Source organism: Anarrhichthys ocellatus, unplaced genomic scaffold (assembly GCF_004355925.1).
Source record: "Anarrhichthys ocellatus isolate YVR2014 unplaced genomic scaffold, GSC_Weel_1.0 scaffold4, whole genome shotgun sequence".
Taxonomy (NCBI): domain Eukaryota; kingdom Metazoa; phylum Chordata; class Actinopteri; order Perciformes; family Anarhichadidae; genus Anarrhichthys; species Anarrhichthys ocellatus.
This window is the reverse complement of record NW_022280034.1, coordinates 7203439-7226725: the sequence shown is the minus strand read 5'-3', so window position 1 is coordinate 7226725 and position 23287 is coordinate 7203439. Positions and strand designations below refer to the sequence as shown.

Below are 23287 nucleotides of genomic sequence, written 5' to 3'. Positions count from 1 at the left end.
CACACACACACACACACACACACACACACACACACACTCTTTTAATACCACTGCAGTTGAAAATCAAACTGCTCTAACACAAATTGATGTAGTCTTTAATATAGTCGTCACAACATCACAGGGTCCCTGCGCGTCTGCCTTGGTGACAACTGCAGGGCTGCTTAGCTTAGCCCAGCGATGGCTGCCACTTTGTTGGTCGCTTCAATGATTTATCACAAAAAAAAGAGAGAGAGAGAGAGAGAGAGAGAGAGAGAGAGAGAGAGAGAGAGAGAGAGAGAGAGAGAGAGAGAGATTGTGAGAGAAAAAGGGGAGAGATAGAAAGAAAAAGACCCCTGGATCACGATTGAGTCACTGGCACCTTTGATTGACACGGTCTAATCAGCTTATCTTCATCCTCATAAAGTTGATAGCCTGCGGTGCTGCTCTCTACCTGGCATGGCGTGAACTTTGGGCTCGGCTGGGGCCCCTGGGGGCCGGGCCCTGGTCCTCTCTGCTTATCTAAACGGGACTGAAATCAATCCCTAATGAGCTGTTTTCATTTCGCAGGATTGATTACAGGCCCCTAAACACCAAGAACACTCGCCTAAGAAGTCTTCTCAGCCTCTTGCTGGCCACCTTTAAAATGCAGAGCAGCAGCGCTTTTGTCTGTGTCTGTCTTTGTCTTTGTTTCAGGGGCTCATTCTGCTGCCATTGCGAAGTTATTTGTGTCAACTGAACAAGTATAAAGGGGTTGAATCTTCAAAGTAAATTCACTCCACATTTGCTGGCTGAGTTATTGAGTCAAGTCATTTCTTTTAAAATCGCCTCAGAGAAGCATTCATTCATAATAATAGTAAAAATTAAAAGCCTATACGTTTCATATTAAAATTGAATCTTAAAATTTAGAATTGCATTAAACATGCATTAGTCTCTGCAAGCAAGCTACAGAAGCTTAAAGCACACATACAGCCATTGCTGCTACAACCCATAATTCAAGTTTATTATTATTATTGTAATAAAGTCCTAAAATGTGGATTTACTGCACCATCAGCAAAGGCAAAACAAAGCAAATGTCATTTAAAGCAATTTGATTATTAGAGTGACGCCCGTAAACAAAGCAGTGGACTTTTATTAGCAGAACTGGAAAAATTCAGCAGGAGTTTTTGAAGGAGCATTTTATTTTTATTTTTTTTTTTTTTGCATCAGTGTGTAACTCTCTCCCCTTCAATGAATAATAATCAAAAAGGTGGAGCAGCTAATCATTGCAACTTAGATGCCTTGTCTGACATGCTATCTATTTCTAAACAAGCAATCATAAATCATTCACAAATCTTTTCAACTGTGGAGGGAAGGACTAAAATCTGGCATGTCTTTGATTTAACATCAGTCAAGTCTCCACATTTGGGCATTTCAAATGCCCCCGACTCAAATGTCTTTAAATTGGCTAACTGCGTGCCCTCCCTCTTTAACTGGGCTAGCCCCCATGTCTGCTTGTTGCTCTGCCTGGGCTTTTAAGTCCGTGCTCTTCACTAATGAAGTTCTATACTTTATTTATGAGACAAACAGAGGACCCTGGTTCTTGAGGGTGCGTGTGGTAAATAGCGCTGCGTGTCCAAAGAGTCTCCTCTATATCCCTCTGAGGGCTCTCACTGCTTTTGGCAGGGCCTTTGTTTTCCCTAAATACACTGGAGACATTGAGAATGGTAGAGAGAGAAAAAAAGAAATGCTGAAATCTGATAAAATGGTACTGTGTGAAGATGTATCTTTCCTCAGAACTAAGAGTACTGTGTTTCTTTTTTTCCCTTAAATGTGACCTAGAAGCATCCTGGCTTTTTTGTTCCTGGTCATTAAGAGATATATTGTCAACGCTAAAGAGAAAAAAGGGGGCAAAGCTGAGTTTCTACACCATTTCTTTGTTCAGGATCCGTCTCTTTGAAATAAAATGTCTTTTAGTTCCACTTTCCCCATTGGTCAATTACAGTTCCTAAGGGCTGCGGTGTCATCGTCGACGGAGAATGCAACTTTGAATTACGAGAAAAATAACGATGCTAAACTGCTCTCTGTAAAAAGTACATCTTAGATGTCTGGGAAGAGTCGAGGTCTGCGGCAAGAAAGGAATTTTGCAATATGACCAGAGTGTGTCTGATTGGAGAAACACTTAACGCCGTAATTATTTGTGTTTAACGTCCATGGATGCCATACCTCTGCATTTTAAAACTCAAAGCATGTTCCTCCACCATTGCAAATGCCACTTTCATAAACGTGCAGGCATAAAGCGCGGTGCACTTCTTGAGTTTTTACATCATTATTTTGTGCTTCTTGACGTGCAAGAGAAGGAACTACAATAAATGGAGCTTTTATTGGACTTTGTAAATAAACAGTTTAGCGTTTGCAAAAACGACAAATCGCAGTCCTTGGTATACTGTGTCTCAATACTCTTAAGAACTATGGCAGGACTCTGATCTAACCAGTGCAGTATTTCATAAAGATGTCTGGGAAACGCAAGAGTAAATATATAATTGGAGATGGGTGAACAACACTAAATTAAAGACCAAGCTGAACCACGTCAGATCTTATAAACCAGAGGACAAACGCGGCTACCTGATGTTTGTGCCCAGCGTGTTCGCTGAATTAAAGAGCCTGGCATGGTCGAGTAATAAGTCTCGTGGAGGAGTACATATTCCCTGTGTATCTACGGGTTTTTTTTGTGCAGATGTATTCCCTTGTTTGACCCGGAGACATTGCCATTTCAGGTTGTGCATCTGAGCGGAGGGTCGGTATCGACAGCAGCGCAAAGGAAGGGGTCATGGATTAAAGACGTGGGGCGAAGCTTCCCCACCAAACCACAAACGCACCCCCAGCTGCTGTGGACCAAGCCAAGTGTGTGGGACCAAGGCAGGATAAACGAGCATTGTTCTTAGCTAGCTGCACACACAGCGGATGAGAGGGCCACCGGTGATACAGGGTCAAGGGGCATGTGGCCGACGAGGAGGAGGAGAGACCGCCGGGCCCAGGAGGTACTGAACACTGTTAAGCCATGGCCCACTTCTTTAACACCAACCAAGCTGTGAAGCAAAAAACATATAAAAAAAAAAAAAAAAACGAGCCGCTCCAGTGAAACACACAACTGGGTAGAATTAAAAAATCTGTCGGCTGTCGCAGAATCTGACACAGTCGAGAAGCTGGGATAACGGCAGGATCATCCGAGGCATTTGAATCAACACTTTTAAGCAGAGAATGCAGATTGTATTTATGAATTTGTGAACGCAAGTTAGAGAGAACATCAAAAGCCGGTGGTCTGCGTGCGAACCTTCCTTGACTTGAATTATTAAATCTGTCGATGTCGCACACGCCAGCCACCCCGCGATTATAGTGTAAATTGACAAACTTTTTCAAAACTACAACGGAAGCCACAGAAAGCCGGTTGATACTTCAAGAATGAGCTTTGATACATCTCTGAGGAATACACTGTGCCTCAATAATGTGGTGACTGTCAGGAAGGAAGAAGAAGAAAAATATGCTAACTGGTTAAATCTATTTAAGAACCCAATGAGCTTTTTTCCTATTTTAAGATAAAAAGGACTTTGAGGAAAAAAGGACTTGTGTGTGTTTTTTTTTTGTGATGGTTTATTTAGAATGTGATATTATGTTTTTTGTCTTCTTCCTGCACTCCTGAATTAAGAACTTCAGGAGGAACGCTGACATTGTTTATTTTCACAGACCCCCTGTCTGTGGAAAAAAAAACAAAAAAAAAAACACAGTCGCTCAACCAACACACACACACACACACACACAACAAATTTTCTTCGGGAGCAGAGCAAGAAAAAGCAGCGCTCGATCTGTTGCCTGTACATCTCTCTCTCTCTCCCTCCCTTCCTGGCTCGCCTTTGATGTGCTCCCGAAAATGTCATCAGGCGTCAAGGAAAGAGTTTTTTTTTTTTTTTTCCCCCCCCCCCCCCCCCCTCACCCACCCACCACCCCCAAACACACACATCCACCTACCTCGCATATGAGCAAGACAATTTACTGTCGCTCACTCATCCCCACCACTATCTTGACTCCCCCTCCCCCCTCTACTCCTTCCTCACCCAATCCCAAACAGACTACGTACCGGTTTCTACTGCTATCTGGTAGCCGGCCTCCAGTCTCCGTGATGACCTTTCCAGCTTCTCTGTGTTGTCCAACAGATGCGCTCTCTGCAACAAATAGAGAAGAGGGGGAAAAAAATGAAGCCAGAGAAACAAACACACACAAAAAAAATAAAAAATTTGATTGAGAGGGCTGGGACCCATTTCAAAGAAACACATCAACACTGTCACCTAAACAGACAGACCACATCCACAGCAACAACATAATACAGCCAGGTTGGCAATAACCTGGCTGTATTAACCTAAAGCAGGAAATCTCTATCTGGGAATGTTTTCAACATTAAATTGTTTAATTAATTGGTCAAAAGAGGCGTTCTAATTAGAACTGATGCTTTGGTTGTGGTTGCAATAAACTGCCTAAAACGTCAATATTAGATCATTTATCACCACAATTTTCCCATGCAGGTTCCCCTCCACCTCACAAATGTGTGTCTATGTTTTGGACAAGTCATTTGAAAGGAGTTCACCACAACCTGTAAAAACATGACCGTTTTAGGGCATATCTGCATTAAAGGGTAGCTTCAGTATTTTTCAGTCTGGACATGTTTTGTGTCAATTGACGAATGGGGACAACAGCTGGTCCGGTTTAGAGAAAGAAGCCGCTAAAGGGGTTGCAATGTCATCGCTCGTGGCAATTCCTCACCGTCAATGCTAAAAGTGATGGTTTTTTGCCACCAACAGGCTCAGATTGTTATTATAAGAGTCTGACAACATTATGGAAAGGACCCTACAGAGAAATACAATGGTCTTCTTTACCTTCAGCTGGATGCGCTGTGTTTGTTACCGTGTCTAACCAAGTCGCGTCCACATTGTTGGAACAATGGATGAAAAATAGCGAAGTTACCCTTTAGGTTTGTTTCTGTGTTTCTGACCTTGTATGTTTTTAATACAATTCCAAAGATCTGATAAACTACAACTCTCATTAAAAGATTCTGCTGCACTGTATCACAAGGGGGTTAATCATGGAAGCATCCGTTTGATCATTCTTTGTTTCAAATAAAGCTTAAATATTATATTGAAGTTCAGTGCAATTATACCATTTTCCCCATCATGGTTGCTTCTAGCAGATTTTAAATACTGACAAAAACTGTGATTTTTGCTGATTGGTTGAAATTGACTCGACTTACTTTTTACACATTTTCAGCCAAACATTTAGGTGTACGGTATTTAAAAGATAACCTTTAAGTTGTGTATATTGTCGACCCAATATATCCTTTAAGGGTAGTTAATACCATTGCTCAGTCTATTAGGCACACGTACGGTGCAATCTCAATAAAGTCTATTGATCCATGGTTCTTCAGTGCAGAGTCTATCAAACATACAAACATAGCTTCAATCAACATATACAGCCCCATATTGTCCACTACCCCCGCTTTGATTAAATCCAAACTGAATTCAGAAGAGAGGAATATAAACAGCATAAACATGGAAGGCTTAAATGTTTACTCCAATGTTGTTGGTTTTGATGGCCTTTCTAATATGCTATGCTAAGAAACTGATCAGATGGAACATATTTGACACTCAAAAACAACTTGACGAATGACATCCGCCTCTCTGACAAGGGTTTATGCCCATCAAATGAGCGGAGGGGACAGGGGGAGAAGTGAAGTCTCTAGTTTTGGTTAGGCTGTCAAAATGTGTACCAGCTAATCACTCAGAGGAAATGAAAAAACGTGGAGGGAAGAAAAAAAAAAAGTCAACGACACACTTTTCAAAGTTTGACAATAAGAGGAAAGGGAAAAGAGCAGGGAGGAGAAAACTCCCTCTGAACTCTTTTCTTTCCCTCGCTTCCCTTTTCTACGCGCCGCTGACAGATGTCATTTAAAATTGCTGAGATACTTTTCAATAGTTAAAGGGAGGGCAGGGGGAGGATGGAGGGATAGGAGAGCGGGTGGGCGGGTGGATGGCTGGTAAAATGGGCTGCTGGCAGGAGGAAAGCGATAAGGAGATGGTGAGCGGGACGGGATGCAAGGTGCGGTTGTGTTTTTTTTGGCGAAGGGTGTGGCGGGGGGGAGGGGGGTTTCAGGGAGGGGTTACATGGGTGTGGAAGTTGTAGTGGCACCGGCAGAGATGGTGGCGGCATGCTCGTGGGAGAAAATGGATAGCAAGCTTGGGCTATAATGAGCCTACGGATCAGAGGGGACGTATTGACATGCAATGCTTAAGCTTATACACCTAGACCATGGCTGCAGTGCCTGTGTGTGCCTGGGAGCATGAGGCAGCCGGGGATACTGACAGAGTAGCGCACTCCCCGGGTTCTTCAAAGAGCTCAAGTGATTAGTATGTTATCATTACCATTCGAAACGTGATTTTTTTCCTATTCCCTCTCGGCAAAGGTGACATGTCTCGGGGAGACGGCCGGCGGACTCACTGCGATGGAAAAGCCACTTCAAAGCTTTCTCCTCCTGAATTTCTCTCTCTCGTTCTGTCTTCTTTTAGGGCCGGGGGGAGGGGAGGGGAGGGTGAATGTGGGGGGGTGGGTGTGGTGGGAGTGGCTCTCTGTGTGTGTGTGTATATATATATATATATATATATATATATATATAGATATATAGATATATAGATATATAGATATATAGATAGATAGAATAATATATATAAATATATATAGCCCCCAGTATATATATAGAATAATGCGCCCCCAGTTTGATGGTGACAGAACCTGAAGGAAAGGGTGAGAGTTCAGCCACTAAGAATCCAGTAATGGCCCACTGTGATGGCCCTACTAATGAAACAATCCAGCCATGAACACTGGACCATACCATGGGAAATAATGAAAAGGAACGTGTACAGTGAGAACTAAACATCCTGTACTATATAGTCACAGTTTTTATAAGATGTCTAAAAAGCAATATTGTTCCAATATTCAAATATCACACAACAACCAGACAAATGAGAATCAAAGTGTTCGGCTATAGTTTTATTATAGCAAGACAAAATCACAGACATCCCCGTCAGCATTTTGTCGGAGGAAATGCAAAGTGGCTTCCAGACCCAACTGTGCTACAACATCCCATAATCAAGGCTTGACCCCTGTCGACACACATACACCAACACCTATTCAATCCATTAATCGACTCTAAACTAAGGTTTTCATCAAAATCATATCTGATGGTCTCATGGAGCCTTCTAGCAAAAGACTTAAATACAATATATGATAAAGATTGTGCATGTCTGAGTGCACTGGTGCACCCCACCACCACCACCACCGTTTCTGCCTATGCATGTATGCCTTTTCATCTGACACCTACATTTTGAACAAAGATCTTCTTAGGAACCACGAAAATGGTGTTTTTTTTGTTGTGCTTTTTTGCGTCAAGAAACACTCTTCAGTTGTAAGTTATTAACGGGGAGCCCCAGAACAATGCAGCTGTAGCTCAAAAGAAATCTCTCCCCTCTTCTTTCGCTCTCCTGCCTTTTTTTTTCAATATCAAACACAGGCGGTTACTATCACCATTTTCCAAAGTTCAGATGATTTCCTTATTATTTCAATAAGGGTGGGGGAGAGTCAAAGTGAATAATGATGACAGCTGTGATTCAGACTGACTGTGTGATCTTCTGTGCCGTTTGTTTGGGACTTGTAAGACGAGGAATTACAAGTGTCAAACAGCTGTGAATATGGGTGCTAAATATTTAAACATGTTTTTCAGCTGCAGAAAAAAAAAAAAAAAAGTATAGTTTTTTTTTAAAAGCAAGACTTAAGTGTGTATAAGCTGTGCCAGCCTTTGATTCAAATGCAGGAAGAGCAGAGGGGTAAAAGACTGCAACGGGGAAGTGTGATGGCGAAGAGGGGGGCAGAATCAAGCCCGATAACACAGATTGGTCCGTTCCAAAAAGGGGGAGACAGGTGAGGTAACACAAGCTGTCTTCTGACCCTCAGGCGAGGAGGAAATGCACAGAAAGGGGTTGGGAAGAAGAAGGGGAAACAATAGTACAGCTAAATAAAGGGAAAGAAGTGTGATAACATGGCATCTCGGCCAGGTTGGCGCTCTAAATTATGGATAGGTGTGAATGGTGAGCCTTTGATAGGAATTGAATTACTCTGCTCCAGCAGAGGTTCTTTTGAACACAGTCTCACTCAAAAGGCACATTTAACAACATACTGTAACTACACCTGCACATACAAGTGCAGTCATAACTCAAAGGACAAGCAACAGAACAGTGAAACAACTAAATCTGCTTTAATTACAGGGAAATACACCTTCTCTAAAACTGATAGAATCAATGATGCTACTGCTACCGTTAGGAATATCTATAGACCGTCTACGAGCAACTGTTTCAGGTTTAAATCAATAAAAGCCTACGTTACACTTAGCATGCTTTTTAAAAACCACTATGCAACTAAATAAACCAACTACTGTGACAACTAAATCAACATTCAGCCATTTTTAGACAGCTTCACTTATCTAAATTACGTTTAGAGTTGAAGTTTCAGCCTTAAAATAAACTTAATAAATGGACGATTGTCATGGCAGTCCACTATTATAATTGCCACAATCATTTATTTGTTCAACTGAAAGATAAAATCAATTAAAAGTGTATTTTATTGTGTAGTGGAGCAGCTCAACATAGCATTGGTATTATAGTTACAGCTATATTACAGGTACTGCAACGACATGAAAGTTCAAGGAACCACAACATTATTCCAACATCAGTGGCTTTCGTTTAATAAAATCATCATTAAGGGCAATAAAGTTAGATTCTTACGATAGCATTTGGTAAGCTAATCAGCGAAGCAGCGAGCCAACTCTTGTTTCTGCTGGCTGTGTATTGTCGCTAACTTTATCTGCTAAACTAAAATGATCTTTACTAACATGATCTACAAGCCAGCAATGTACAGTACCCGACAGTTCAACATGTTTTCTTGGCATTTTTGTTTGTTTGAACAGGATGATGATCATGTCGTTGAAGTGGACGCTTAGTGACAGTTGTCATTACGTTGCACACTGTGCATGACACCTTACATTGTGCACATTATAGAAGTCATGAAGCGAGTTCAGTAAACCTTGGCAATGGTGGTGATGTTAATGCAGTGAATGACAAAAAGACAACGATCGTACTGTCTGTCATGTATAATATAAACGCATATATCAATAATGATAACCTCAATCCAATTTATTACAACAGTCAGAAAGAAAGTCATGTGGCTCCATTCAAATAATACAAGCAGCAAAACCCTGTTGAAACTAAAAAGTTGATCAAGTTCTGAACTGCGAATATACTCTTAAGTTTATCTTCATTCCTCAATATTTGCCTTTAAAAAGTGGAATCAGAAATAATATCTTATCTTGACTTTATGTTATTTAAGGTAACTGGAGGAACTAGCCTTCAGTGAATTCATTATCTTTGGCTTGTAAGCTGTTCAATCAGACAAAAAGAAGGAAAAAAAAAAAAAAAGTGTCCAAATGAGCTGAATTTAATTTTCTCCGGGAGAGAGGAGAGCAAATGGAAATTTCAGTGGGAAAGCAGAATTTGAACTGTTGGAGCAGAGAAGCACTTACCTCTTCACGTAACTTTATCAACTGCATCAGGAGAGCAGAAGGGAGAAGAGAGAAAGATGGAGAGAGTGAAGGAGAGATAATAAATAAAAAAAAGGCAGAAACATGGCAGGAAGAAGATCAGTCATGTGGCTGAGTACAGAATTAACCTCGACGATTTATCTGTTTGCATGTTTAGCATTTGGAAATCACAAGACAAACACATGAAACGGAGCTAAACACGCCGCTCGGGCTGACTTTTTTTGAACAAACAAAGATCAAGTCCTGGCGCTGTCACATTAAACAAGAGAGGGAACGGATCGCTCGACTCGCGATATCACCTAACATTATCAAGGACGTCACATCACTGAAGTTGATATAGCAAGAGGAAAGAGGAAAAATATATAGTCTGCGCAGTTACAAAATATATTTCCTCAACATTTGTAAACTGCATCTGTCATTTTTCTGAATTCTCTGGAAAGGGATAAAAAGAAATGTGTGTCCCCTTTGGAACCGAGGTGGAGAAACGCTGAGCCACACTGTTTATCAACGCTGATATCCTGTCGATATTTCATGCAGCTCGTGTATCTCCGTAAAGGTGCATTTAGATTATGTATGCGAGGCCAACACTGTATATACGTACAGGGGAGCGCATTATTGGGACAGCCACAGATCATGAAAAATAAATCTTAGCACAGCTATACATTTTTGATGAAAGAGAATGGGAAATTTAAAGTGAAGTAAATAAGAAATGCTATTCCTATTCCCCCGTGCTGGAAAGGCTTGCATCTCTGATAATGGATCAGACATTTGAGGGAGGGAAATAATCCCATTTGCCATTAATTATGCCTAATCACAATTAAAAAGGTTGCTTCCCTGGCCTGTTCTTGTTGCTGGAGAGGAGGAAAGCGAAGGCTGGGGCTTATCGTGGGAACGCAACACGGATGGCAGAAAAGGGGGAAGGACACGTTTCTTGATTTGCGAGCCTTTTAGAGCGGTCTTTTCTCTTTTCTCTTATCTACATTTCTTGACCAACATTAAAGATTAGGAGATGTGAGGAGAGGCTCAGGGCCGCTGTTACTTGTGCTGTTTGTTTGAATTTTGTGAGCCTGGAATAATTTTGTATCACATAAAAAGGTGAGAGTTGCTAGATTTCAAATAAGAACTTGATTGCTAACTTTAAAAAGGTACAAAACAAACAAACATAAACATGCTGGTGGAAAAATTAAGCACCAACTCTTCTGACCAGAATAAATATAAAAAAATAACACTAAACATTTGTTATACTAGGATCCTAAATAACAAAAAAAAACAACACTGCACTGCATACATTTGTCTCCTCTATTTATATTACACCGCTAGTAAACACACTCGAAGAAATGTGTCGAATGGTAATACATTCATGAGGAATATACTATATAAAACACAAACATCAAGTACTTCCCCCATTACAATCGTGCATTTGTCACTGCACTCCCCCCCCGTATTGTTTTTAAAAGCATCTCAAAAATAGTTCTCGCATCGTTTTAGTTTTTCCCACCAATCCCCAAAAAAAACACGACGCTTCACTGCAATATTGCAAACATAAAAAAACATTGTTGATATCTGTAAGGCGGGAGGTAAACAAGTATAATTGTATGTTTTCCTTTTTCTTTCCCTTGAAAATGTCGGCAGCAACAAGACGCACTTAAAGAGTGGAAACTGTCTTTTCTAACTCGAGCAGCAACTCCCCGCTAAGAATGCATTATTGAAGGGGCCAAAGTTTAAAACTACACTGTGGATGTGCTTATTTGGGGGGGCTTGAGAAAAACCCAGCAGATCCTGCGATCCCTCACCCCCAGCTCAGCCATCAGTCAATGGGTACCGAACAAAACTTGTTCGAGCTCATTTGTGCTGCCTCACTGATTGCGAGTGCTGGTGGAGGATTTGTTAAAACTATACGAGGGGCATGTTGAGCCGGGTTGTTTCTTCCTGCGTAGCTTTATTTTTCTTTGGCATCCATTCTTTCCCACAGCCAACGACGCTCACGTTGCTCAAGAGATATAGAGCCGTAAATACAGAATATTGTAAATGTTATAATTACTCCGGCATGAGCGCCTTTTGCCTTGTGTTTTTGTGATGCCAGCCAGTATTCAAAATTGCACTGCTGCAATTTTTCTGTTATGATAATCAGCAAACAAAAGATTTTTTTTTTTTTTTATCCAATACGGAATTCGATACAAGTGGTAATCTGCTTCCTTTGTAGCCTGTAAAATCTGGTCCATGCCGGCTCAAACCGGCACAATCTCTTGTGGCCAAGCCTTCTGCTGTGACTGAAATCGAAACTATTCCGTATAGTGTTCGTGTGTGGAAAACGGGTGGGCATTTGCTGCTTTGTGTGTGGCGTCTGTCTTTGTGTGTGTGTGTGTGTGCACCAACGTTTGTGCGTGTGTTGCATGCAGAGGAAACAGAAGGAGAAAATGTGCAATGGTAGCCTACCACATTATTAAAAAAAACGAGTGATAGTGCCAATTCAGTCTCTGTCCGCACACAGATAACGAATAAATGGCGAACTCTATTAAATCGTCCTTTAGCCATTATCGCAGGGCCAATACGCCATTTTCAGAACTTATGACGGTTCCCTATTTACTTAGCTATAAATCCTTGCCATGTAACCAACAGATTTGTGACTGGTAATGATCTGCTCAGCCAGGGCTATATGAAATGATCCTGACCTCTTTCAGATCGTCAGGAATTAAATTGACCGACTTGCCCCGGCCCCCACCGTCTTTTCCCCTCTCCTATCGCCGCCGTCTCGTTAGATAAAAAACTCTGAAGTTCCGAGTACTCCACTCACAGCAAAACCAAGACGACTATTATCTCCACAAGTTATAGAACGAAAATGAGGTAAATACGGCACCTGAGAGGAAAAAGGAGAAAACGTATATCGTCTCTTTACTTTGCTTTTGGCCCCAGCAGGAATATTCTTTCTCAGGCTTTGTGTGCGTACTTTATATATACGGTGGAATACAATTATTAAAGTTTCACCTCAGACATTATAATTGCTAAATATTAAAAGGGTTTTTCACAATTCAATAACTGATATTGTATATTTTAAACATATTCAAGTCTCGAGTCGTTGTGATATTTTTGCACAAAATGAAATTGAATGAAATACAATGAAAAAATTAAAAGGAAAGTGTCACTTATTTTTCATCATCTTTGGCCTAAATTCCAGAAGATGAACGTTTTCAGCTAAATATATTTTTTATACCTTTAACATTCATTCGATGTAATTAATATTATTCACAAACATTTCATAATTTACATTATTATGTTGACGTGAGCTGAGAATTAAATGTCACATTCTGATACCTCTAATGTGTGCATGCATGGATCAAATGAACACGTCATTGTTTTCAGTCAGGAACTCAATAATTTGACATAAAATAAAATAATTTGATCATTATAATTAAGAATACTAAAAAACAATATTAACAATAAAACAGCAATTTCCCCAATTTAGAATATAAATGTATAACATCATTCCATAATATTAATTCTATACTGATACATTTCTATCAATGATTTTCTTTTAAGATGTCTCAATTTACATTAATAAATGTACATTTTAAATATTTTGGGATGAATGTTTAATGAAAGGGAAATAAGATTTGATATTAAATGAGATCCGTTTGTTTTTTCGTTCAGCTCTTCCTTGACAGGATTCTGATAGAAGTCCTCAGTATCTCAAACGTGACATTTCTGACAGCAAACCTTCTTCCGACTTCTGCAGAAAATGTCAGAGTCAATTTTGTGTCTTGCTAATTTGCGGGGAATATGCATTTCAATTACACATCTTGGTTTCTTGATACATATGTTTCTAAGATGTGTAGTTCATGGGTCATCATTGAAATGGTAATAGGGAAAAACAAACAGACAACTTTATTTAGCTTTGCTTAGCTGCGAATCATCTAAATATACTCACATAAAAGCACTGAGGGACTAAATGTGCAAATATGCATTCGAGTATTCATCTTTGTCTTTTTTTTCTTTTTTTGAGGGCGCAAATGCAAAGTATTTATTTGCATGCGAGCGCGTGAGATTGTGTGTGCCTTCGAGACGCAGCAACCCATGCAAGTTGACAGCCGATTGTAAAGGCAATATATAATTAGTCAAAAGACGTTTGGTCATAGTTGAGTGGGGCTGCGTATGAGTGGCAGCTGTGCAGGTGAGCAATAGGCAAGTGCGTCTCAAATGTTAAAACGCTGTTTGCTGAATCCGTTGATGTGTCGTTGTTTTGATGCAGCTCTACATTTATTCAAAAGAGCTTAAGTTAAAAAGAACATGTGGCATATTTTGGGCAATTAAGATCACAATTCAAGATAATTGTTTTTTCTTCTTCATTGCCACTTTCAGTGCAGTGAATGAATCTTTGTACACATTGCCGACAATGAATGAAAATCACAAATGTGGTCTTTATCTGTTTGTATCTCTTGAATTCAACAGGCTGAATCGATAAACAAAACGCCATCGGTAATTAACCAATTGTGAATATGTTCATAGTCGATAGATCAAAATCATAAACAAGTCAAATAGAATTCGAATTTTTTGATTCAGGGATGATATTAAATAATAAAAAATATATATTTAGGGGTGAAAGGATCATTTGTATGGAGCACTGCACCAAAACATCAGTTGTTAACAATATGAGAACCTCCATTCTTATTCATTTTAAGTATCTGCATTGTGAAGGTCCGCCACCCTTTGAGCTTAAATAAAGACCGGAGAACAACATTTAGAAATCCTGCGTGCGTGTGTGTGTGTCTGTGTGCGTGTGCGGACCTCGATGGAGGATCTATTATTGGCCAAAGTCTACACCCGGCTGGAGAACAGCTGTGGGACGGTTGGAGTGAGGAGGCCGGGTTTTCGGATTTAAATTTGTGTGGGATAGTGCGTTTGTGTTTAGGTGTGTGTGTGTGTGTGTGTGTGTGTGTGTGTGTGTGTTAGCTTGTGCATGTGCGTCGGTCACAATCTGGCTGTGGCTTGACACTGGTCCCATGCCCTGAGCCCACTCGCTGGCAGCCCAGCTTTGCATTAAACAGTGTTGCTTCCGCATGACTTGGTGACAATACTGCGGTTTCAGCTCTCGATGGCCGCTACGAGGGGCCCACCTCCCCACCCCTTGGGGCCAGTCAGCCACCCACACTGCTGTCGTTTCGGGCCCCTGATTAGCACCTCACCTGGTTCTCCGAGGAGCTGGCGTCATCCCCCAGGAGATCGTTGCGCACCTCATCACTGTAGGCGATACGTGACCTTTTCTGCAGGGGGGGAGGAGGATGAGGAAGAAGGACAAAAAGAAGAAGAGAAGGGAGACAGAGGGGAGAGCAAAAAGGAGAAAACAAGTGGGGAAATATGGCTTAGTACTGTTGTTGATGCAAAAACACAACAGGCATTCCTTAAGCACGAGAGCCCCCTAATGGAACTTGGTGACAAACCGAGTCCTACACATGCAGGTTGTGAGGATGTGTCTCTCTCCGAGTGTACCACTACGACACACGTACTGGAAACAAGTATGTCTAGGTTTGTGCCCATGCCTCCTTCCAAGGTGAGCTACTGTACACTGTACCTACTGCACTTGTGCCACAGAAGTGATGGCAAAGAGCCGACCCCCCCCCCACACACACACACACACACACACACACACACACACGCCTTGCCCACTTAAACAAATATAAGTTGAAGGATAGAAAACCTCATCTTGTGTGCATGGAGAGATGGTAGAGTGGAACAGGGGGGACAGAGGAGAGGGCCAGGGAGATGTATTATGAGGAAGTATCACTTGTCAGCGCTAAATCTTTTCTGGGGGCTGTCACCGCTGTCATCCCAGTGCAGTAGCAGGCTCTGTGATAACACCAATGCTGAGACTCAGACAGGGAATAATTCATCACCCATTGGCGGCCCATTGGATTTGGGGTTGCCTCTCTCTCTCTCCCTCTCTCCCTCCCTCCCTTTCTCTCTCCAATACACACAAACCCTCTCTCGCTCTCTCTCTCTCTCCGTCTCCAGATAGGCTCGAATAAGAGGGAATGCCATGTCCAAAAAAAAGAAAAGAAAAGAAACCCAAAAAGACAAACACTCAGACACACACATTTCATACACACTTCAGAGTGTGCCACCTCCGATTGTCGAAGAGTGGGCTGCCGTTGTACCGCTTGTTTACAGACGCCCGACCCATGGAAAAACAGCCTCTTGGCATGCCCTCTAAACTAAATACACACCAGCAGCAGACACAGAAAGTGTTTACTAAGACTCCTTCGCTTTCTCTCACTGCCTTGACAGGGTTTCTAGGTGGGCTGCAGGAGGTGGGTAAAAAAAAAAATCAAAGACAAACACCAGCACAGGAATGAAAATATCCCTTTTTCCCAACACAAATTCTTTCTATATTTACTTAGTTCTCGACTCAGAATAAATAAAACAAAAGTAAGGGAATCAGTGAAGGAACACCAATTACCTGGTGGGGGCATTCTTTTTCCTCAAATACAATATCCCTTTCCCAGTATCTTTCTATTATCTGTTAAAGTTTGAAGAAGCGATTGCATGAAGTGCTTTGATGCTCCCTTCAGTAAGAGAAGCACAAATCAGACTTGAAAAAGCCAATTCTAACCTCACGAGTGATGACATCAAGTTTCTTGATTGAAATAACTTTGGAGCCAATCACAATCGAGCCGGTTATTTTTTTGGTATTCGTCCCTCCTCATAAACTGGAGCACTGAGTGGAAAGTCATGGCTGATGTGATTTGGCTGTTATTATCGTGCTGCTGAGGGCCACAGTGCTCTGGAGTAATTACTGACAAGACGGAGGGCCTGATTGACCCGGACCACGAAACCCATTAGATGGAGAGCGCACCCAAACAATACTCAACCACGGGGACCCGAGCTAACCACAGAACGCCCACTGTGTGTGGGGGAAAGAGAAGATCGGCAGCACGGACTGCCCCGCACCCCAACAACGCACTACGCAGGAGCACTATGTCACAAAATGGGCTGTTCTGTCTGTTTTTGCAATTGTTTTGTGATTGTGCCATACGCTTAGCACAGTTATTAACTTTGAAGTTTGTGAGAGTCGTTGCAACACTCACTTATGTGTCCATAATATATAGAACAACTCTATAAATGTATCACACTAGATTGTTTTATATATCTTTTGATTAAAAATACAAATAATATAAATATGTTGCTTCATGGCAAATATAGGTGACATAAACATATATAATATAATAATTACTGCTCGTTTTCTTTCTGCTGAAACCCTCGCTTTGTTGAAATGTCTGCAAAAACGATATCTATATTCAAAAAATAATTAAAGTCATCATATTGTGTCCCTCTAAAATTAGATCTTCTGCACATTTTACATTTTAAATTCTAGTGTCAGCATTATTTAAGGCCCATCTTCTGTGTAAATGTAAATAAGCGGTCACTGTGCTGCTGTCAGATGTTAAAAGGAATTTCAGATTTGAGTGAAACCAGAAAGACAATAAGCATCAATTTGAAGACAGCATGTGCACTTGCACACCAGGCACACACACACATATTTGTTGCCAGGAAACACCCACATATTCCATTTAAGTGGAGTTTCATCTTAAAGAGCTGCAGTGCAACTTAGGGGGAAAGACGACTTCACCAGTAATTGAGACGAGGAAGCCTGGGAGAAGCATTGATTTGAATGTTGAGGCTTACGTCGCCTTCAAACCAGACGCAGGGATTTTTTGGTATTTCTAAATAGCTGTCTGTTACAGATGAATGTATGAAGCGTTTCTGCAATGAGAACAGTGTAGATAACAAAGGAAAGTATAAAGAATGGAAAATGTCATTGAAATGAAAGTGTGCCGCTACTTCCCCTGCACCTACAGTATACACTCCAGTTTTTGTATTCCCCCTCAGGAAAACAACAGATTCCTGAGTGATTACTGCCTTCCCATTTGATGTGAAACACAGACAGCTGTGCAATATTGACTGCTTAATACAGTAACGGATTTTGATTATAAGTTAGGGCGTTAAAGCGAAAATATTGCAACGTGACAACAGGATCACTGTTGAGGTGAGGAGAGCAGGTGTCAGATACATGTTCCACGGGATGTATGTATTCTAGATACAGTATGGAAAGACTGAGCTCCACATCTTAAGACAAAACAAACTAGTCAGGCTTTGTAATCTAAAAAAGAATGAGCGCTTTCAGAAGATACATTATTGCTCAGAGAAGAGAAGGAAAAAAAAAAAAAAAAAAAGAGCTTTTTATAATCCTTTTGAAAGGTCTGTCTTTTGTCACTTTTTTTAATCTTGGGTGAGAATTTGCTTCTATTCCCGGAAGCACACAAGAAAAGTACAAAGGTACATCTTAACTTTATGCAAAGTGGCCTGCCTTTAAAACGCCACACATGCCGTCAAAAGCAACGTTGGAGGTGCTGGTGTCCTGTCAAAAACACACGTTGTACCTCTGTTGACATGGAGAGCAGACGGAAGAAAAAACGAAAAAAAAAAAAACGACTCTTCTTACCCATCAAAATGTAATTACATATGCATGCATAACAATTCATATCAGATATGCTAATCAGTTTGGCATAATCCTCTGATGAGAAAATGATATTTATTTAATTATTGCAAATGTATGGATCTTTCATTTGTGCGCAATTTCTTTCTAGTATATGGGCATGCATGGGTCCATACTGTCCAGGAAGAAGAAAGTCAATCTTAAAAATAACATCTGTTTCCAGAAAACGTATTGGTGATTGTAGAACAATGACCTTTCCTAATTTCAAGCAGTCAACAATAACCGTTCTTTGTAACGGGAAAGAAAAGTTTCCCATATCCCCCCCCAAAAAATAATTTAAATCAAATGAATGTACACGTACACATTTCAATGCCCTCCAACTCTCCTCCTTGCTTTTCTCCCGGCGCAACGTGTGACACAAGGACAAGCGCAAATAATTGTGGCGCCTGGAAAGCTCAGAAAATGTAAACAGTTCATTAGATGGGAAATAAAAGGCGTAGAAATACCCAGGGGCAGAGTGTAATGAGGGGCCCTGAAGTTCCTCCGCAAACGCCTTTTCCCTCCGCTTTCCCTTTTTTCGCCCTGCACACACGGCTGGTGGCATAGCGTGAAGAGTAATTAACCATATTCAATTTACAATACTATGTTCCATTACTGGCTTTTGCACCAGTGGGCGAGCAGCTTGGCATTTCCAAATTTAGACCCAATAACACTTACGTCCAGCTCCATGAAACTGGCATTGACCGGTTATACAGTATTTTATAACTGTTTTAAAGCTGCTCTATGAATGTGGAAACATATCAAAACGCTATTTTAATAGTAACTTTCAGGTGGGAATGAAATGCACACAAATAAACAAAAAACAGTTTCATATCCTTGAATTTCTTCTAAAAACTGAAAACGCACAAAAGTGTGAAGTCAGCAATGAAATGCCGATAAAATTGGGTCATAAAATGTCTTTATGTTCACAAGAATATATGCTAAGCTCAAAAGGTTATCGATATCACTCCCCCCCCCCCCCCCCCCTGCTGTGATATTTTCCCAGGTGATGCGTGGACCAGTACCAGCGGGTCCCACTCTGGTTCCCCCCCACAAGTGGGGGCAGAGGTGGACCGATGCGGCGTGGCGTTAAAAGGAAGCGGAGACCTTTAAGCAGGCACAAGTATCACAACAGCATCTTAAATAATGCATCTCTGCTTGGCAGGGGGGCTTAACACACACACACACACACACACACACACACACACACACAGACACACAGCACAAAGGAAAAAACACTCACACAAATGTTGTCTAGTGTCTTTGCCTCTCCTTTAACACAAACAAATTGGGAGAGGTTGTTCAATTAAGTAAGTGCTCTTTTTAAATGCATTTGATATATTATCAGACAAAGGCAAGTAGCTGGGATTGTCACAGGAGGGTGTCATTTGTGCCTTTGTTTTATTGTGGTCTTTGGTGCCATCGAATCCCCCCCCCCCCACACACACTTCTGACTGTTGTGTGTCTTTGTGTTAGTGCGTCTGCGTGCACGGGGTCCACTGTATGCGTGGCGGCGGCTTCTACGAGCCTTTGCATCCCGGGGAAACCTCCTTTAGAGAGCGCACATATGTGAACGGTAGCCCGGTGTGTGTTCTCTCCCCTAATAGAAGTGCAGCAGTGGTAGAGAAGCCAGAGCCTTAGATAACAGCATGGGGCCTCTCATTAGCTCACAGGTTGGTGCTTTGGTGGCTGTGACGCGTACGCCATTGTGTTCCACTTCCATGAAAAACCTGAAGGAGTCTCGGAGAAGCCGTTGTCGAAAACACAAATAAAGGTGAACGATCAACCGAGACGAGGTAATAAATGAGCCTTGCGACATATCTAAACAGGTACGAGGCGGCGAGACGTCTTTTAGGGCGACGGAGTGTATCAGCTTCAAAAAGATCTTACGTCACGAAAAAAACGTGTAAAAAAAAAATCCCCTTATTAGTTTAATTCTATTTCTTTTTTTTTAAGTATGCAAATTGCTATTTTCACATCATCACTAAATCTATAAAATGATATTATATTACACCACAAGTAAACAGGATTTGATCTCTGGGGGATGAATACCTAGCCGTTTGCTGGTGGAAGGGTGCACTAGTCTGATCGGGGCCTTTTATGCTTGTACCTCTGTGATACCAGCGGTGTATTTCCCTGTCAAAGTCATTTCTATTGCTAAGTACAGCCGAGATCAGTCAATAAGCCTAACGACTGTACCCACAAAGCGAGAGGCCGAGAGGCGGCAAGAGAAGAGAGGAGGGGAGGGGGGTTTGCAAGTGAACTCCAAACAAAAGAGCAAATTCAAGGAGGGCTTTGATTGAAGAAGCGCCATATACTTTTTGAAGGCCAAGGGATCATCTCTCAATGGTTATTTCTTTAAGGCATGAGGGCCCGATTAAACCCAATATTAAAATATGGAGGCTCTTCTAATGAAAAATCAAAGGCCCCGTTTCCCCTCCCACACCCCCATCCTTCCATCTCCCGTTGCCTCCGTCTCCCGCGTTCCGTCAGGTTTCCTCTCTTCGCCCATGGTTGTGCAGGAGGGGACGGAAAGAGAGACATAAAGGAAGTATGGAGAGAGAGAAAAGAAAGAAAGAAGAGAGCAAGAGAGGGAAAGGGAGAAAGCGGGGATAGAAGGAGGGTTATAGAGATGAGGGACCTAGGTGCTGGTGGTGCAAAACAGAGACAGACAGCATTGGTTGGAGGAGTAAATCAATAGAGCAGAGCCGTCGGGGAGGCGGGCAGCCAGGGCAAGGAGGAGAGGAGAGGAGAGGGGGAACCAGCACAGGGGCTCGGGCTCCGATCACAACGCTGGCTTCTGGCGTGCAGTGGGGAATAAAGTGGGCCTCCCCGGGTCAGCACCAGAGAAAAAGGTGAGATTAGAGGAAAGTGGAGGAGGGATTTTCACAGAGTGAAGGTGGGAGGGGTGGGAGAGGTGGGTGTTGGAGGATGACGAGGAGAGAGAAAGTGTGTGTGGAGGAGGAAGGGGGGTGCTAGGAGATGTGCAATGCAGGATACCTGGCAAGCCAGGGACCAACCGGCCCATTAGCCTGTGGCTACCTACATATGGTTCACTGAACCCTCTGCTGAGAAGAGCTCCTCTCCTATCAGTCCTCCCATCTTTTTTAAAGAAAGAAATACCTTCACTTTTAACCCTTTCTCTGCTTTGGAAAGAGGTTCACTCCTGACCTCGATTTATGATTCATTTCTGTTTGATGTCTATTCTTGGAGTGTTATCTAAAATTGAAAAATGTAATAAAAAAAAGCTAGACACAAAGGGAGAGGAGTCGGGCCTGCTGAGCATGTGCCTGTCCGTCAGTGGACACACACAGAAGACTATCTCCTTCAGTGCTTTGCCTTTACTTGTAATGTGACCATTGTTGGTGCTGAATAGCTGGCTCATTAGCATAAGAATACAGCAGCACATATAGGGACTTAGCCAGATCATTATCTCTATATATTTATGTATACTTTGTTATTTCAGTAGCCAGGACACATTCAAATGCTGATGAGGCCAGTAAGGCCCCCTTCCAAAGCCCTTCCAACATGTGCCCTGCTGAACTTCCCAATACACTTACCAGTTTCCTGGGAGTCCGCAGGTTTTGTACTGGAATTTACAAAAGTAGTTGAAAAAAAATTTAGGGGAAATTGCAAACTGTCGTCTACAGAGAAGACTTGTTTGCACATCTGAAGCAGGAATAAAAAACGAAAGTACACACAAAAGAACATGCTATATTCATCACAGGAACAAGTAAGGTGAGTAATTCACAAAAACCAAACATCTGCAGTTCATTATTCAAAAGAAAAAGTAGCAGAAAATATAAAAACTGAAGTAAAAAGTAAACAAGTCGCATACATTTAATGAGCTATTGAAAAATTACATTGTTTTCTGAAATGGGCAAAAGATTTATGTATTTTTTTCATACTGAGGATTCTTTGGCCATTTGGCACTTAAAGCAGAGAATGCGTTATGTGAAACAGATCACTTCTGAAATTAAAAAAAACTTTGACAATGCAGAACAAACAAGTGCTCTGTGGTCATGATGGGAACAAAAATAAAGAGTTTAGTCTCACTGCAGGAGCAGGCTGATGCTCTAATGGTGGCCAACCTCTGGGATAATTGAAAAAGAAACCCTAATTCATCTTCCACAATGTAATTCTGATCAAGGCCACAGCCAGATTCCACTGCAGGCTTCAAAAACACCAGAAAAAAAAAAAAAAAAAAAGACAAAATTGTCGGTCGCTGAGAGCAAAAACACGTTCCCTTTCTTTCTGACACGCTCCCTCATTAGAAACACTTAGGATGAGAGGTGGAAACAAACTTTAATTGTGTGTCCGCATGTGTGTGCGAGCATGGGGTTAAAACACGTGTAAACATGGAGCTTTAACTAGAAAGAAACGCCAGTAAAGATGCAATGTAAAGAGTCCTTCCTCTATTTACCCCTCTCTCCTCACTCTCGCCTTCTCCGAGGCTGACTTATTAAAAAGCAAATGCCACCGCCGAAAATACAGAGAAAAAAAAAAAAAAAAAAAACACAGACCCAATGATTCATAATGTATTTCATAAATACTTCATGAATGCCTTCGCCATACTTAAGCCAGTCTGGCAAAAAAAGAAAACAGTGTCACCTATTCCAGAACCCGCTTGTCAGCACATCACTGGGGAGTGGGTGTCACATGTCACTTCTGGTTTACAGTGCTGCGTGGGACAGGCTCGGTGCAAGGAAACCGGGGGTAGGACAGAAAGAAGAACAGAGGGAAAAGTGACGGGGAGGTGGAAAGGGGTGTAAAAAGAGGGAGCAGAGGGGGGAAAGGGGGGGGTGTTATCACATCATCGCCCCATGTCTTTATATTTTTCCCCCCTTATTATCTGTTGGCCCCCACTCACTCCAGTCACTCAATCACACAAGCCCCGAGGACAGCGAGGGGACCTGGGAGGGCCTTCGCTTTCGCGGCAGACTCCGCCAGACAAGCGTCTGAAAGCTATACTGATCGCTGTCAGTGTGTGCGTGTGTGTGTGTGTGTGGAAGTACGGCGACTTTGGAAGGGGCCAGGAGAGATAAGCGAGAGAGGAAACGATCGCGTGGAAGGATAACGGCCGAAATTTGCACACTGCCAAACAAAAAAATAAT

The 23287-nt window shown here is 41.8% G+C and overlaps 1 protein-coding gene across 2 annotated transcripts in view; it reads right to left on the bottom strand.

Moving 5' to 3' along the window:
* vti1a (vesicle transport through interaction with t-SNAREs 1A) overlaps positions 1-23287 on the bottom strand; it is an 86836-nt gene that overhangs the window by 51974 nt on the left and 11575 nt on the right. Inside the window, exons 4-6 of one of the 2 annotated variants that reach the window (XM_031844121.1) lie at positions 14827-14904; positions 9629-9649; positions 4091-4175 (exon numbers count right to left, since the gene is read on the bottom strand). In XM_031844121.1, the coding sequence (XP_031699981.1) occupies positions 4091-4175; positions 9629-9649; positions 14827-14904 (184 nt within the window). The remainder of the gene's footprint in view (positions 1-4090; positions 4176-9628; positions 9650-14826; positions 14905-23287) is intronic. The other variant, XM_031844123.1, reaches the window with a different exon arrangement.